The following is a 16430-nucleotide window of genomic DNA, read 5'->3' as shown; positions in this document are numbered from 1 at the left end:
ATATATCTGTTTCTGCTCAAGGTTTAGTTGTTTCACCAAATCTTCTAAGTTAACTACATCATCTTGAGCTTGTTCCATAGCTCTTTCCACCTCATCCATGGCAGTTTCATTTTGTATAATTGGTCCTCCAAGTGGATCCTGATTCAATGAAGCAGAACTCTGACTGTCTTGAGAACTGTCTCTGCCAATCTCTGCAGCAATTGTGGCTTCTTGCTCTATTTCTTCGTTCAACATTTGCAGATAATTTGGAAAAACAGGGCATTCTATGGTGTCCTTGATTGCATTAAAAGAATCTTCGTAACACAGAAAATCTCCAAGTAGTTCCTCTTCTGTATGCCATGGCTTAAACAGTTGCAAAAGAGCTAAATAGTAAAATTCCCTTTTCTCTGGATTTTCGCAATTCAATTTTCGATGATTAATCAAATGGCCTTTTTTCTGTCTCACTAGACATCCTTCACACCCAATGATAGCATATATTCCATTGTTGATATCTTCTCTGATGGTTCTCTTATAAATATAGTTTTGCAGAACTTCATACAAACAACTGTTCTCAAGATGACTACTTCTATTTGGATAGTATGTATCCAACATGTTTGTCTTTAAAATATCTGTACTTTCTGGTTCTTTCTCCGCCAAATACTCTATCTCTTGTACAGATTTCAAAACTCGGTTTCGTGTTGCAGCAAGACCTAGACTCACCCAAATGATGGTTCTAGATTTGGAATAGAGACTTGCTGACGACAATCGATCAGAACATGCATATGCTCCAATTTCCCGATGCGACAACATCTTCAGACTGTAACTGTATAATTTCTTGCTTAGACTCTTTTCATGTGAAATGTCCTCCCACATTTCCTTCAGTTCTGTCTTTTCTTTTTTTGTGATGTAAGACGTCACATATCGAGCCACAGCAATAGAGTTGTCAGCAACGAACTGAATATCCATGTTAGCATTCCACATGGACAAATTCACTGGGTTGTAGTCGTTGATGTACTTGGACTCTTCGTTTCTTTTTAAATTGTATGTATTTTTTGGTGATTTCCTCGTCACAGTATGTCGCAGAGAAGACATCAAATTATTAACTCTTCCTTTAGAAATCACTGGTCGTGGAAAGCCGAAACGACATTTTGTGTAGAACTTGTCCTTGTTTCTGAATTTTCGAGGACAGTACTTTCAACAACGATGGGATTGAAAGCGTAAAACTTGTTGCCTTAAACTGTTTTCCTCTGTAGTTTTCGGAACAGCACATGTTGAATACTCTTCAATGAAACTCATCACTGTTTCATCCGAATCTGTTCCAAATTTGGGTGCATCTTTAATCCACAACAACATATGTATGTGAGGAGCACCTCTCGCTTGATACTCCTTTCTCCAAAAGAAATCCAAAACCTCTCCATGGGGAGGATTTTTTTGTTGGTAATAAAAGACATCATAGCTTCAAATCTATGATTGAAATATCCGCATACATTCACTGGATCCAAAGAACACAGCTCTCCAGGTGTTTTGAATTCTATATTTTGTATATTTGCATTTGCCTCTCGTAGAAATTGAAGTAAGTCGTCCCATGCATACTCGGCACCGCTAAGAGTGAGGAACCATGTTGGAGTTCCTAAGTTTCTTAGCATACATTTCAATTCCCCATGACGACGGTACCAATACTCATTTGTACCACGCTGACATGCCATGAGATTGATTAGATGAGATTCCAAAATATTATCTTGCAGATTCACTTTCTCCATAAAGTCCCTCGCCGAAACATTTTGCAGATGTGCTCCACTTTTCTGTATATGGTTACTGCATAAGAAAGCCCAGACAAGTCACTTTCATACAGTAGATGAAACAAATAGGAAATGCATTGACGAAACCTTGGATCTTCAGCATATAATCTTACAGTTCGATATTCAGATGTAGGAATTTGAAGTGGACGATCATCATATCGTCCACCTCGGCCTGTTGGAAATAGCTGTGGAAAACAACAAGCTTACAAACTTTCTTCCCATACACTAATGGGACTTCCTTTTGCTGCTTTCATTTGAAACAATTCAATTGCATTCCCCATTACTTCTTTGGAATGCAAAGGATGAACAGTATAATGTTCATAAATTTCTTCACTTCTAGACACATCAACTTTTTCAATTTGGCCGCCTGAACAATCACTGTCTTCATCTGCAGCTGTTTCCTCTGCTGCAACACATACATCTTTGTAATACTCATTGTTTTTGACTAAATACAACGTTGCCTTTTTGACTTTCCTAACATCCACTAAATCTTGCCCGATTTTCTTATTCTTTGTCGGAACCCCATTAACAAGAATAACTAAAGGTTCCTCTTCTACTTTTTCTATACCAATTGTATCAATATTTTTTTTCAAATCAAGAGGCAAATAAACAACTCTTCCCTTTAATCCTCTCTGCAAATCTGTAGGAGGCAATTTCCCTATCTTAGGCTCCATGCGAACAATTGCCTGAAAAGGATGGGCACATTGAATCAAAATAGACTCATATGTATTTAAATCCATCAATTCACGGGGAATGTCTACCAACTCCAGATTATTATGAACACCTCTAGCAGGCATTCTGTTTTGATTTAATTTATCATAACAATATTTACAAATACGCTGATCAGAACTCAAATCAAAACAATTCTCCACCCACAAATAAGTTGCAAAATCCTTCCACTCATAATTATTCATCTTTTCACTTTTTACGTATAAATCAACGAATCTAGTTTGATGCTTATAATGACTTCGTCGACAACACACACAAGTAAAATTCGGCCTTTCACTTGATTTCACCTTAAACCTGGTAATTTCCTGCTCAAACTTTTCTGTACTTGAAATCTGTACATTCTCTTCCACATTACCTTGAATTGCTGTGTCAATTTCTACACTATCCTCTTTTTCACCAAAATAACAAATCTCAATTTCTTCACAAATCTTCTTCACATCTAATTCAGTTCCATGCAAAAGAGCACTGTTTAATTGTTTAAGCTTAAGTGCTGGACTTTTTGCATAATACAACATTCTCACTAATTTCCTCATTTTGGTATGATGCACTGCTGACATTCTAAAATGATGAAAAACACTGACAGACTTTTCTAGAAAGACAAGCCAGTGAATGCCCTTGCAAACCTGTGTTTTCTCTCACTCTGCAAGGATCCAAGTCTTGCAACAATTTCACTTTCTGCTTTAGACTTTTCTTACTATATGTACGTAAGAAATTACAAAACAAATCAATTGATTCCTGTCGCACACTACAAATACGACTACACTTCCAAGTGTACACTGGACCCTTAGTACGTCTACCTAAAACTTCATCAGTTAACACCTCTTCTGGTTCTCTAGGCACAAGTTTCTCTTTTTCAATCGGACAACCGTCTTTCACTTCATACGCTCGACCACTGGTGTCAACTGCATGCACTAAATCATTCTCCTGGAAGTAACTCTCCTCATTAAAAAATGGCTCAGAACTTGAACTGTGCATCCATTCTCCAGAAAAAACTTTACAAAAATTAGTCCGATTAATTACTCTTTTCCATCTACTGTTTGATTTGAAAACATCAATTGTCTTGTTAAGTGTCCTAATTCTATTGATTAAAATAAATAATTTTTTCTTAACTTCAAAAGCCTGATCAACAATCTTCTCTACACTTTTCTTTTTCTTATAAAAAGCAGCTCTCTGTTTACCTTTCCTAATGTTTTTTAGCAAATTTAAAACCACCCTATTGTGAAACATTCGTTTACGAATGTCTCTAAACTGATTCTGCCTTCTATTCCTATACATATTATTCTCTCCTGCTCCAGTTGTAGGATTCTTTGAGGTTCTCTCCTTCCTTTTCAAATTTACTCTCTCATTCTCTTTTTCTACATGCTGTCCAACAATATTTTTTGAAGTACATATGTTCCGTATAAAAGACTTAGTTCTCTTACCAGGAGCTTGGTTCCTGTTTTTTGAAGTATTTGTTGTGGAAGAGTGCTGTAATTCCGTTGCTGTTTTTGTTTTTTGGCGGTTATGTTGTTTTCTTCTCCTTTCCCTTGAGGGCATTTTTGCTTACTCTTGAAATCTTGATTTCAATCTGTGTTAAAAAAAAATAGCACATTATAGACCACTATTACCAAACAACAAAGCAATGACAAAATGCAAACGATCTATTCAGGGTTACAGATCAGGTGAGGATTCTCCAGGGGTGCACAAAAGGTGAGGCCTGTATTGAAGAGTATAGTGGAAGACAGCTCTGTCCACAGGTACAAAGAAGATGAGACCTGTGTCTAAGAGTCCAGTGGGGGATAGACTTCATAACGTCTAGTCCACTGCACTCTTATACACAGGCTTCACCACCTATGCTTCCCGGGAAAGGCCTCTCTCCCACTACAGCCTTGATCATAAACCTCACCTCCTCTGTCCCTCTGCACATGTCTCACCTCATCTGCACAATCTACTTCCTAATCTCAGGTAACACAGGTGACATAATTGTGAAAAGGTCAAATTTTTTAATGTAATCATGCACACACTATTTATTCTTTATCAAAATGTAGAATTCATTGATTAGTCCCAAAATCGATTTTTCAATAACATTTTAGAAACACAGTGCAGGTCCTACTATTTAAACTTTCTCAAAAATGTAAAACTCATTAATTTGCAGCAAAAATATTTTAGTAGTGTAATGAAATGCTTATGCATATGACCTTTTCATTGTTTTTCAAATGTTATTCTAAAAAAAATTATAAGGCCTAAGCAGGAATACTCATGTGATGAAGCCTGTCCAGGGAAGCACAAAACGTGAGGCTTGTGTCCAAGAGTACAGTGGACAGGACTAAACTGGAGTAGTGTGCAAGAAAAAAATAAGCCTCATTTATAAAGCCCTGCGTCAGTTTTGCGCTACTGATGCGTCACTTTTTGTGACGCATTGGCGGCATAAAACATGTGCCTTGTTGCGCCATATTTAAAAAGTGACACATGTAGGTAGATGCGTCATTTTTTAAACCTTTTGCGCCACATTATACCTCTATCAAGTGTAATGTACAGAGAGGGGTAATTTCTCCGCAAAAAAGCCTCGTAATAATGACACCGTGAAATCTATGAGATTTCACTGCGTCACTTTTAGGACACTGTTACGTCAAAATCTTGCACTTGCCTCACAGCAGGGATAAGACTGAGGCAAACGCTTTCAGATGGGGCTTTCCCCATGTGATACGATTCTCACACCTAAGCAGGAGTGCAGATGAGATGAAGACTGTCCAGGGGAGCACAAAACGTGAGGCTTGTGTCCAAGAGTGCAGTGGACAGGACTAAACTGGAGTAGTGTGCCAGAAAAAGATGAGCCTCATTTATAAAGCCATGCGTCAGTTTTGCGCTACTGATGCGTCACTTTTTGTGACGCATTGGCGGCATAAAACATATGCCTTGTTGCACCATATTTAAAAAGTGACGCATGTAGGTAGATGCATCATTTTTTAAACCTCCGCACCACATTATACCTCTGTCAAGTGTAATGTACACAGAGGGGTCATTTCTCCGCAAAAAGCCTCGTAATAATGATGCAGTGAAATCTATGAGATTTCACTGCGTCACTTTTAGGACACTGTTACGTCAAAATCTTGCACCTGCCTCACAGCAGGGATAAGACTGAGGCAAACGCTTTCACATGGGGCTTTCCCCATGTGATACGATTCTCACACCTAAGCAGGAGTGCAGATGAGATGAAGACTGTCCAGGGGCGCACAAAACGTGAGGCTTGTGTCCAAGAGTGCAGTGGACAGGACTAAACTGGAGTAGTGTGCAAGAAAAAGATGAGCCTCATTTATAAAGCCATGCGTCAGTTTTGCGCTACTGATGCGTCACTTTTTGTGACGCATTGGCGGCATAAAACATGTGCCTTGTTGCACCATATTTAAAAAGTGACGCATGTAGGTAGATGCGCCACATTATACTCAAAAATGTCAAAGCCATTCATTTTCCCCAAAATCGTTTTTGACATCACATTTAGGAAACACAGCACAGGTCCTATGTACAAGCATTCCATGTCATTACTGAAACCTCACTATTTTACAAAATACAATTCCTCTATGCAAACAAACTCAATATGCTTCCTACACTGAGTTAACACAGGTAACATCATGGTAAAGAGTCAAATTTACGCCTGTGTCTAAGAGTGCAGTCGGGGATAGGCTTCATGAAGCCTAGTCCACTGCACTCTTAGACACAAGCCTCACCACCTACGCTCCCCAGGAAAGCCCAAACATGTAGCTTTTTGCGCCATATTTAAAAAGTGACGCATGTAGGTAGATGCGTCACTTTTTAAACCTCTGCGCCACATTATAAACAAAAATGTAAAAGCCATTCATTTTCCCCCAAATTGTTTATGACATCACATTTAGGAAACACAGCACAGGTCCTATATACAAGCATTCCATCTCATTACTGAAACCTCACTATTTTACAAAATACAATTCCTCTATGCAAACAAACAATATGCTTCCTACACCGAGTTAACACAGGTAACATCATTGTAAAGAGTCAAATTTATTTCTTTAAACATGCACACATTCTTTATTCCTTCTAAAAAATGTAAAAGCCATTCATTTTTCCCAAAATCGTTTTTGACATCACATTTAAGAAACACAGCACAGGTCCAATGTACAAGCATTCCATGTCACTACTAAAACTTCACAATTTTACAAAATACAATTCCTCTATGCAGTAAAAACTTTTTAACAAGCATTATCAAAAAGCATGACACAAAGCAACATTAAAAAACCACAATTTGCTTCCAAATCTTCTCCATAGAGTTTACAAGTCTCTATGTATATTAAATGAATCATAACTCACCTTTACAAATGCTCTAGGAGGTTCAGAACAGTGTCAGATACACACACCAATATTTCTTTAGCAGAGCAAAAGGTATGTTCTCCAGGCACTGCAACCATTAATGGCACAGAAAACCTCTGTTTCTACACACATATTGCTCATGGTAACCAATCAAAAATCTTCCCTCTGTATTTTCAAACCAACACCCTTCCCCCCCTCAGCCCTTTCTACCTGTTACCATAGCAACTCCCTCCTCACTGAGCTCTCAGGTTTAAAAGTTTATTCTACAAGGTTGCAAATCACCTCAGCAAGGATGTTTGACCTGCGAATACACCAGCTTATCTGCTGCAATGTTTCTTTAAATGACTTTTTTTTAACCATTCAAATTACTTCTTACACAGAACACAATCATGCACCCTAACTTTTAATTTTCAACTATCTAAATCTACCAATCATTGCTTGTGATTCAAGAGCACTGAAACTCCACAGGTTTTTTTTTGCAAACTCCTACTGTTCCAACTGCCATTTTATTCCTACACTTCATCTGACTGCACCAGAACCTCCTCTACCATGTATTCTGTCTGGATTATTGGACATAGCTATATCCACTGGGCTCAAAGGTATGCAGCTACCAGAAATTTTCACAACCTTGATTTACCAAATGTGGACATCAAGTGGATTGGCCAGAGAGGATTGAGATGCCATCAATTGACACCATTGGTGAAAACCTTTTTGCATCTGCCACACCCTCACCTCATAATTCTGCACTGTGTGGAAATGACTTAGGCACTTTGACTGGGGTAGGTCTGGAAATGCTTTTAAAGGACACCTTTGAGCAATTGATGGCATTTTTTCCTCAAACTGCCTTGGTATTTTCCAATATATGCCAAAGGCAGAAATGGAACTGGTCCAACCAATTTTGTCCACAATTTGAGAAAGCACGGAAACATGTGAATAAATCTGTTTCTGCTTACATGAGAGACTGGAATGGGTTCAATATACAACAACAACTTGCGTTACAACATGCAAGATATCTACAGAGGAGATGGTGTGCACTTTTCAGATGAGGGGAATAGAATATTCCTCCTGAATTTAAGACTGTGCATTGGTACCTACTTGTAGGTACCTAAATCAGCCACAGAACCCAAAAGCTCTTTTCAGAGCTACCCTACCTCTGATCACTCCAAATGATTATATTTTTCTAACTTTTTTCACTATTTTTCACCAAAGTACGCTCCCCGGTACGCTTCCCGGTGCGCGTACCGGGCGCTCCCCCCGCGAAAATTTAAAAACAATTTTTTTTTTGGTCTATATGGGCCTCCTAACTCCCCCTCAGAAAACCTAGGGGGTCAGGGAGTGCCTACCGTGCCCCCTTATACCCATTCCCAACGTTGTTTGTCCTCCCTCCATCTTGAATCTCAAATCTACCGAAACACAAGATGGAGGACTCCCGTAGCACTGCCGGTACGCGTACCGGGGCGCGCACCGGTAAGCGCTCCCAAAAAATGTGAAAAGTTAATTTACATAAAAACCACTGTAGACACTTTAACCAAATATAGAATAGCTCATACTACATACCAATCCCTACCATTTTCCCAAATTTGGTGGAATTCCATTGAGCCATTTAGCCTGTAGACCTCTCTAAATATCCTGAGGTAAATTACTTCACAAAAACACATCTGAAGTGTTAGAATTGACAACCAATTAAAATGTTGCTTTCATTTTCTACTATTATTTCATGACATTTGATTGGTTATGTACCTGAATATATATAAAGAAAGAGAGGGAAACACAGCCATTTTGACTACTATTTCCTGAAGTACATTTCAAGAGCATTTTCACTGACAACTTCAACTGCTTTCTCAAAGGTAAGTTATTATTTTGAAAACTGAAGTATGTTGTGCATTTTAAGTTAATTTAGAAAACTTTTTCTGATAGTTATATACTATCCCTCTGTAATAGTTATAGATTGAGATAGACTTCTCTATTATAGTTATGGATGGAGTTAGGCTTGTCTTGTAGAATTATGAATTTACTTAGGCTTCATCACATACACCTTTTTATATTTGTACTTCCAGTCTGATACCATACACTGCCCAAAGATAAATTCACTGTTAAAAAATCCAAACTACCTGTCTGAACTTAAACCCAACAGTGCCCTATCCCTACTGATATATTTATTTTTTATGCAAATTATAGCACGAAAATGAAAGGAGAGCAAAACATTTCCTTTGAAATTGGTCTGGAGAGCAACAATGAAGAAATTATTGTACCCAATGATAACTAGGAATTCATGGATGAATCACGGGACTATGAACTACTTCAATGTGTAGAATCAGTAGATTTGCTGATTCAAAATGAGGACGTTTCTGACAGTCAAATATTAGAAGTTCTATCAAATTTTGAAAAAGAATCTGAAAAATAAATTTATATTTAATAATTCTAAAATTGTTTGAGACAGTATTCATTTTTATATGTAATTTTTAAACTAGTACCAAATTGATTATAATGTAAAATCAGACTTATAGTATACTGTGCAACTTTTTTATGTCACATAGTAATTTTGCTCATAGATACTTCCTTTCTCCCAATATATTATCTCCAATGTGTATTTGACATCTCTTTTTCATCTCCTGCCTCCATGTTGTTTCTGCTTTCCTGACAGACTATGATATGGATTCCATATACCACAATAACTTCTGTAACAACACGCAAATTATCGACAGAGGAAACGGTGTACATTAAATTTAAGACTCAGCATTGGTACCTACATGTTGGTACTTAAAACACCCAAACAACACAACAACTCTATTCAGAGCTACCCTACCTCTAAGCACTTTAAATTATTATTTTAGTGTTTCACTGAGTTTTCCCCATGTGTGGGGCGGGGAGGTGTGTGTGGGGGATGTGTGGGGTGTGTCTGTGAGGTGTGTGTGTGTGTGTGTGTCTGAGGGGGGATGAGGTGTATAGGTGTGTGTGTAGGTGTGTGGGGTATGTGGGTGGGGATGTGGGTGTGTAAGGTGTGTGTGGGGGTGTGGGTGTGTGGGGTGTTTGGGTGTGTGGGGTGTTTGGGTGTAGGTGGGGGTGTGGGTGTGTGGGGTGTGTGTGGGTGTGGGGGGTATGTGTGTAGGATGTGTGTGTATGTGTGGGATGTGTGGGTGTGTCTGAGGTGTGCGTGTGTGTGTGTGGGGGGGAGGTGTGTGGGGGGGGATGTGTGAGGTGTGTCTGTGAGGTATCTGTGTGTGCGTGTGTGTGTGTTGGGGGGGTGAGGTGCGAGTGTGTGTGGGATGTGTGGGTGTGGATGTGTAAGGTGTCGGTGTGGGGTGTTTGGGTGTGGGTGAAGGTGTACATGTGTGAGGTGTGTGTGGGGAGTGTGTGGGTGTGGGGAGTGTGTGGGTGTGGGGGAATGGGGAGTGTGTGGGTGTGGGGTTGTGTGCGTGTGGGACGTACTTGTAGGTTCCTAAAACAGCCACAGAACCCAAAAGCTCTTTTCAGAGCTACCCTACCTCTGATCACTCAAAATGATTATTTTATTATTTATTATTATGATTATATAATTTTTTTCACTATTTTCCCCCATGGTACGCTCCCCGGTGCGCATACCGGGCGCTCCCCCCGCGAAAATCAAAAAGAATTACTTTTTTTTTGTCCCGCGGGACTCTTTTATGGCCCCCACATCAAACCTAGGGGATCAGGGTACCCTGCCCCCTTTTGGTCATTTCCCCCTTTGTTTTTTGCCACCTCTTGTGTCTCGATCCTACCGAGACACAAGATGGCGGCCGCTGCGGACTGTTTCGAATGTTTACAGACACCCGAGAGCCAATCAGCTTTCCGTGCGCAAGTCGCGTGGCGCGTCCGGAGCGCGTACCGGGGCGCTGCCATAGATATATAATTTTTTTTTAACCTAACTTACTCAAAATCCTCTGGAGCACATATCTTGAGACATAGCAAAGGCACATCGGGCTACCAGTCCCTACAATTTTGCCAAGTTTGGTGAAAATCCATTCAGGCGTTCGAGCTAAAAGTGCGACCGACCGCCCTATGGAAATTAACATGGGGAAAACACGTTTTGGGACCCGCCTTTTATCTCGGCCCCCACTGGACGAATACCCCCCAAACTTTCAGAGAAGGAGCGGAGCGCCGCGAGGCAAAGTTGCTGAAAAATTCAGGCAGATTTCTCAACCGGTGCCAAAGTTATTCCCAATAAAATGTTGCGATTTCCCTATGGAAATCAATCCTAACTATAACTACCTACTGGCGACCGCCAGTAGGTTTTATATATATATATATATATATGTATATATATATATATATATATATATATATATATATATATATATATATATATATATATATATATATATATATATATATAATTGCGATTTGATATCAATGTTTATTGCTCTGAAGCATTTGCAGTTATTCACTTCCATTCTTGTTGCACCCGAAAAATGCTTACTGATGCAGGGCTGTTAATCAAGGCTCAGGAAGCAACTCTGGATATATAATTCAAAACACATTTTAGACATCCATTGTACTTCTGCTTGATAAAGGAACTCGGAGGCGATGTCATTCTAGCTGGGATCGGTATCAACGTGCTTGACCACAACAATACAAGGATGGTACTGCAGGGTCAACTCTTCCGATTCAACATCATTGACTACAAAAGTAAGCACGGACACAGGCAAATATGGTGCTCTAGTCCCCTTTAAACACATAATGCAAAGTATGATAAAATACGAACAGCAGCATATCATGCTCTACTCCTAATATTCCCAGGATTGTGCGGCTCTTGCAATAGTTATAAACATGAACAATTCTTTTAGAGGACCTCTCCTTAGGCATTTCATGATTAAAAGGAAGTATATTTTCATTCTATATTTGAAACAGTAAGAAACTAGAGCAATCCATATTTTCAGCAAAAAGGTCTGCTTATAGATTTAAACTGTCTGTGCTTTGCGATGTCACAAAGTAGTGGTGCATACTTTCAAAACAATTATTTTTTCCTACATGTGCACAATATAAAAAACATACCCCGTGTCTTCTGGTTCCAAGTCGTTCATCGTGTTATCATAATCACTCTCTGGCATACTAGTCTCCTTTTCTAATTTTGATGCCTAGAGTTAACAGAGAAAAAAAGGTACAATTATTCAAGAATGTAAATTCAAGGCGAGTAAGTATGTAACAATTAACAGTCACACAAAGTAAAACTAAGAATAACCTGATTAAAAGAGGAAGTTCACAGTTAGATTGCCATCAAACAAAATGGCGTTTCTTACCAATAGTAACTCCTAGATTGCTACTCTATTACCATCTTGTGACAAATTTGCATCTTTCGAGGCAGGGTCGATAACTGCAAATTAGCGACCAAAAGAGCATAAGGGGTGTAAAGCATGTTCATCCTACTTGTATATACAACCTTTCTCTTTAATATGAACTATACACCCCACCCTCTTGCCACAAAAGGAAATGTACAAATGGGAGGTGTTGCTGAGGTGAGAACAGAGGATGAATCCTGTGATAGAATGAGTAGGATGGAAAGCTCGACTCAATCTGGTGTCCAGTAATGACCCAATGAACAGGACGCCCTCCGAGAGCATCAAGTGATGCTTTGTGATCAAAAAGCCCAAGAGGAACAACAGTTAAGTTGTCGCCTGCAACTGGCAAGACACCATCTCAGGAAAACTGACTGTGATGAGCAAGTCATTCAGGTAAGGGAATATTGGGATTCCAGCCCATCTGAGATGCTCTGCAACCACTGTCATCACCTTTGTGGAGACTCTAGGAGGGGAAGTGAGAACAATAGAAGGAGTGCAAACTGGTAGTGCTTGGCTCAGACCATGAAGTGGATATACTTCCTGTGTGACTGCACGATAGGGGTATGGGAGTAGGCATCCTGCAGGTCAACAGGCATCTTCCAGTCTTCCTACTTCCACCGCAAGCAGAACCTGAGCCAGGGACAGCATTTTCAACTTTTTCTTTTAAAGGAACCAGTTAAAAACCTTGCTACCTAGGGTCGGATGCAGCTTGACATCCTTTTTTGGGGATCAGAAAGTACTGAAAATAGCATCCCTTACCCTGTTCCTGCTCTGAAACCAACTCCACTGCTCCATTTATGAGTAAGGATTGGACTTACTGTACAAAGATGTGCAGCTCTTCTGGGAGTGTATCTTGCCGGGGAGAAATAAGGGGAGGTGTTTGTTGATAGGGGAGGGCATACTCCCTTTTCATAACTTGCAAGACCCAAAGGTCTGAAGTATTGGCCTTCCATGCTTGTGGAAAGGATACCCAGTCCTTCAAAGGGCTGAGTGTGTTCGGGTAAGATGGAACCAGGGCTGTTACCCTGTGTTACTTGAGAGAAGAGGAGGGAGCTGAGGGAAGAAAAGTAGGGCTTTTGTATTCCTTTACCTTGCCCTCTACAATGTTGGTAGAGGGGACTTGCCCGTTGTAGCTATAGCTTGGCATGTTGCTGATGGCCTCGGAAGAAGAAGACTGCTGAAGCTTTGAAACCTCCGAAATAGTCTGTACTCTTGGTATAGGCCTGAAGATCAAGGCACTTGATATATATATATATTTGAATCTCTCTAATGTTAAGTCTACTTTAGCACCAAAAAGATAAGACCTGTCACATGTAAAGACCATCAGCGTGATCTATACGCTCTGCGAAAAATCTGAGTTCATCCACTCTGGGGTTCAAGGAAGCAGCAAGGTAGTGTTTCACCAGAAAAATGCCATGGCGGTCTAGCCGAGTTCAGAGATGTAGAGCTTTCTGGCACAGGGTCAACAACCCCACCCTGCTTGTTGCAGTACCTCATGGTGGTCATGTTGTCCATGAGCACCAGTTTCGCTTTGAGGAAGGGCAGAAAAGCCTTTAACGCCAAGCAGATGGCTCTAAGCTCCAGAAGGTTGATATGGAGATGGCCTCCTCTGACCTACACCTCTCCCAGATGGCTTTCCTCATCTAGAAACATCACTTGCGACTATGTGCTGTGTATGGGGAAGGGAGAGGAGTTCTAGCTGACCCAATCTTGGCCCTGCAGCCACCACTTCAGATCATTTAGAGTTTCATCAGAACCCTGGCCAGATCTGAAAGATCCCACTGAGACCTTACATCCTGAAACATAGCCCCATACACCATCTGGCATGCTTGATCAGCAGAATGCCATTGATCCCAGCATCCTCCAAGTCATCTACACTTTGATCCAGGACAGAGGTTGAAACACTGGGATCATAGTCCTTGACTCTCCACTTCAAAGGATAGACACAAAACTGCACATGACCGGAATGGCTCCAATGAAGGGGTACCTGCAAACACAACAATGATGGACAGAATGTGGATCAATGTCACACATTCACCCCAGTCCAAAGATCTGGGCCCAAATCCATCGTTTTTCCACTCCACACCACCCTGGGTTAGACAATGGCGATATGCAAATCAGCGCTGACCCTGTGCCCCATGGGAACAGTCCAGTCCGAACTACAAAAGCCATGTCCTTCCCAGAACGGAAACAAGCATCCGAGGACCGGCCCGGTTTCGAGGTAACACCTCTCATCAGCCCGGCTAGCTTGATTCCAGTGGTGTGGAGTGCCTGGGACTCACGTCTGAGCATCCCCAGTACACTTAGAGCGGTACCTGCAAACACAACAATGATGGACAGAATGTGGATCAATGTCACACATTCACCCCAGTCCAAAGATCTGGGCCCAAATCCATCGTTTTTCCACTCCACACCACCCTGGGTTAGACAATGGCGATATGCAAATCAGCACTGACCCTGTGCCCCATGGGAACAGTCCAGTCCGAACTACAAAAGCCATGTCCTTCCCAGAACGGAAACAAGCATCCGAGGACCGGCCCGGTTTCGAGGTAACACCTCTCATCAGCCCGGCTAGCTTGATTCCAGTGGTGTGGAGTGCCTGGGACTCACGTCTGAGCATCCCCAGTACACTTAGAGCGGTACCTGCAAACACAACAATGATGGACAGAATGTGGATCAATGTCACACATTCACCCCAGTCCAAAGATCTGGGCCCAAATCCATCGTTTTTCCACTCCACACCACCCTGGGTTAGACAATGGCGATATGCAAATCAGCGCTGACCCTGTGCCCCATGGGAACAGTCCAGTCCGAACTACAAAAGCCATGTCCTTCCCAGAACGGAAACAAGCATCCGAGGACCGGACCGGTTTCGAGGTAACACCTCTCATCAGCCCGGCTAGCTTGATTCCAGTGGTGTGGAGTGCCTGGGACTCACGTCTGAGCATCCCCAGTACACTTAGAGCGGTACCTGCAAACACAACAATGATGGACAGAATGTGGATCAATGTCACACATTCACCCCAGTCCAAAGATCTGGGCCCAAATCCATCGTTTTTCCACTCCACACCACCCTGGGTTAGACAATGGCGATATGCAAATCAGCGCTGACCCTGTGCCCCATGGGAACAGTCCAGTCCGAACTACAAAAGCCATGTCCTTCCCAGAACGGAAACAAGCATTGGACTGGGGTGAAAGTGTGACATTGATCCACATTCTGTCCATCATTGTTGTGTTTGCAGGTACCGCTCTAAGTGTACTGGGGATGCTCAGACGTGAGTCCCAGGCACTCCACACCACTGGAATCAAGCTAGCCGGGCTGATGAGAGGTGTTACTTCGAAACCGGGCCGGTCCTCGGATGCTTGTTTCCATTCTGGGAAGGACATGGCTTTTGTAGTTCGGACTGGACTGTTCCCATGGGGCACAGGGTCAGCGCTGATTTGCATATCGCCATTGTCTAACCCAGGGTGGTATGGAGTGGAAAAACGATGGATTTGGGCCCAGATCTTTGGACTGGGGTGAATGTGTGACATTGATCCACATTCTGTCCATCATTGTTGTGTTTGCAGGTACCGCTCTAAGTGTACTGGGATGCTCAGACTTGAGTCCCAGGCACTCCACACCACTGGAATCAAGCTAGCCGGGCTGATGAGGTGTTACCTCGAAACCGGGCCGGTCCTCGGATGATTGTTTCCGTTCTGGGAAGGACATGGCTTTTGTAGTTCGGACTGGACTGTTCCCATGGGGCACAGGGTCAGCGCGGATTTGCATATCGCCATTGTCTAACCCAGGGTGGTGTGGAGTGGAAAAACGATGGATTTGGGCCCAGATCTTTGGACTGGGGTGAATGTGTGACATTGATCCACATTCTGTCCATCATTGTTGTGTTTGCAGGTACCGCTCTAAGTGTACTGGGGATGCTCAGACGTGAGTCCCAGGCACTCCACACCACTGGAATCAAGCTAGCCGGGCTGATGAGGTGTTACCTCGAAACCGGGCCGGTCCTCGGATGCTTGTTTCCGTTCTGGGAAGGACATGGCTTTTGTAGTTCGGACTGGACTGTTCCCATGGGGCACAGGGTCAGCGCTGATTTGCATATCGCCATTGTCTAACCCAGAGTGGTGTGGAGTGGAAAAACGATGGATTTGGGCCCAGATCTTTGGACTGGGGTGAATGTGTGACATTGATCCACATTCTGTCCATCATTGTTGTGTTTGCAGGTACCGCTCTAAGTGTACTGGGGATGCTCAGACGTGAGTCCCAGGCACTCCACACCACTGGAATCAAGCTAGCCGGGCTGATGAG

General features: G+C 41.9%; 1 protein-coding gene across 3 annotated transcripts in view; it reads right to left on the bottom strand.

The window, feature by feature from the left end:
* The window catches only part of GIT2 (GIT ArfGAP 2), a 692535-nt gene that overhangs the window by 196523 nt on the left and 479582 nt on the right, over positions 1–16430 (bottom strand). For all 3 annotated transcript variants that reach the window (XM_078667341.1, XM_078667342.1, XM_078667343.1), the window contains one exon: positions 11841–11923. In XM_078667341.1, coding sequence (XP_078523467.1) covers positions 11841–11923 — 83 coding nt within the window. The remainder of the gene's footprint in view (positions 1–11840; positions 11924–16430) is intronic.

The sequence above is a fragment of the Lissotriton helveticus genome, chromosome 11, assembly GCF_964261635.1.
Source record: "Lissotriton helveticus chromosome 11, aLisHel1.1, whole genome shotgun sequence".
Taxonomy (NCBI): Eukaryota; Metazoa; Chordata; class Amphibia; order Caudata; family Salamandridae; genus Lissotriton; species Lissotriton helveticus.
The sequence above is the reverse complement of the archived record's forward strand: the minus strand, read 5'-3'. Positions and strand labels throughout refer to the sequence as shown.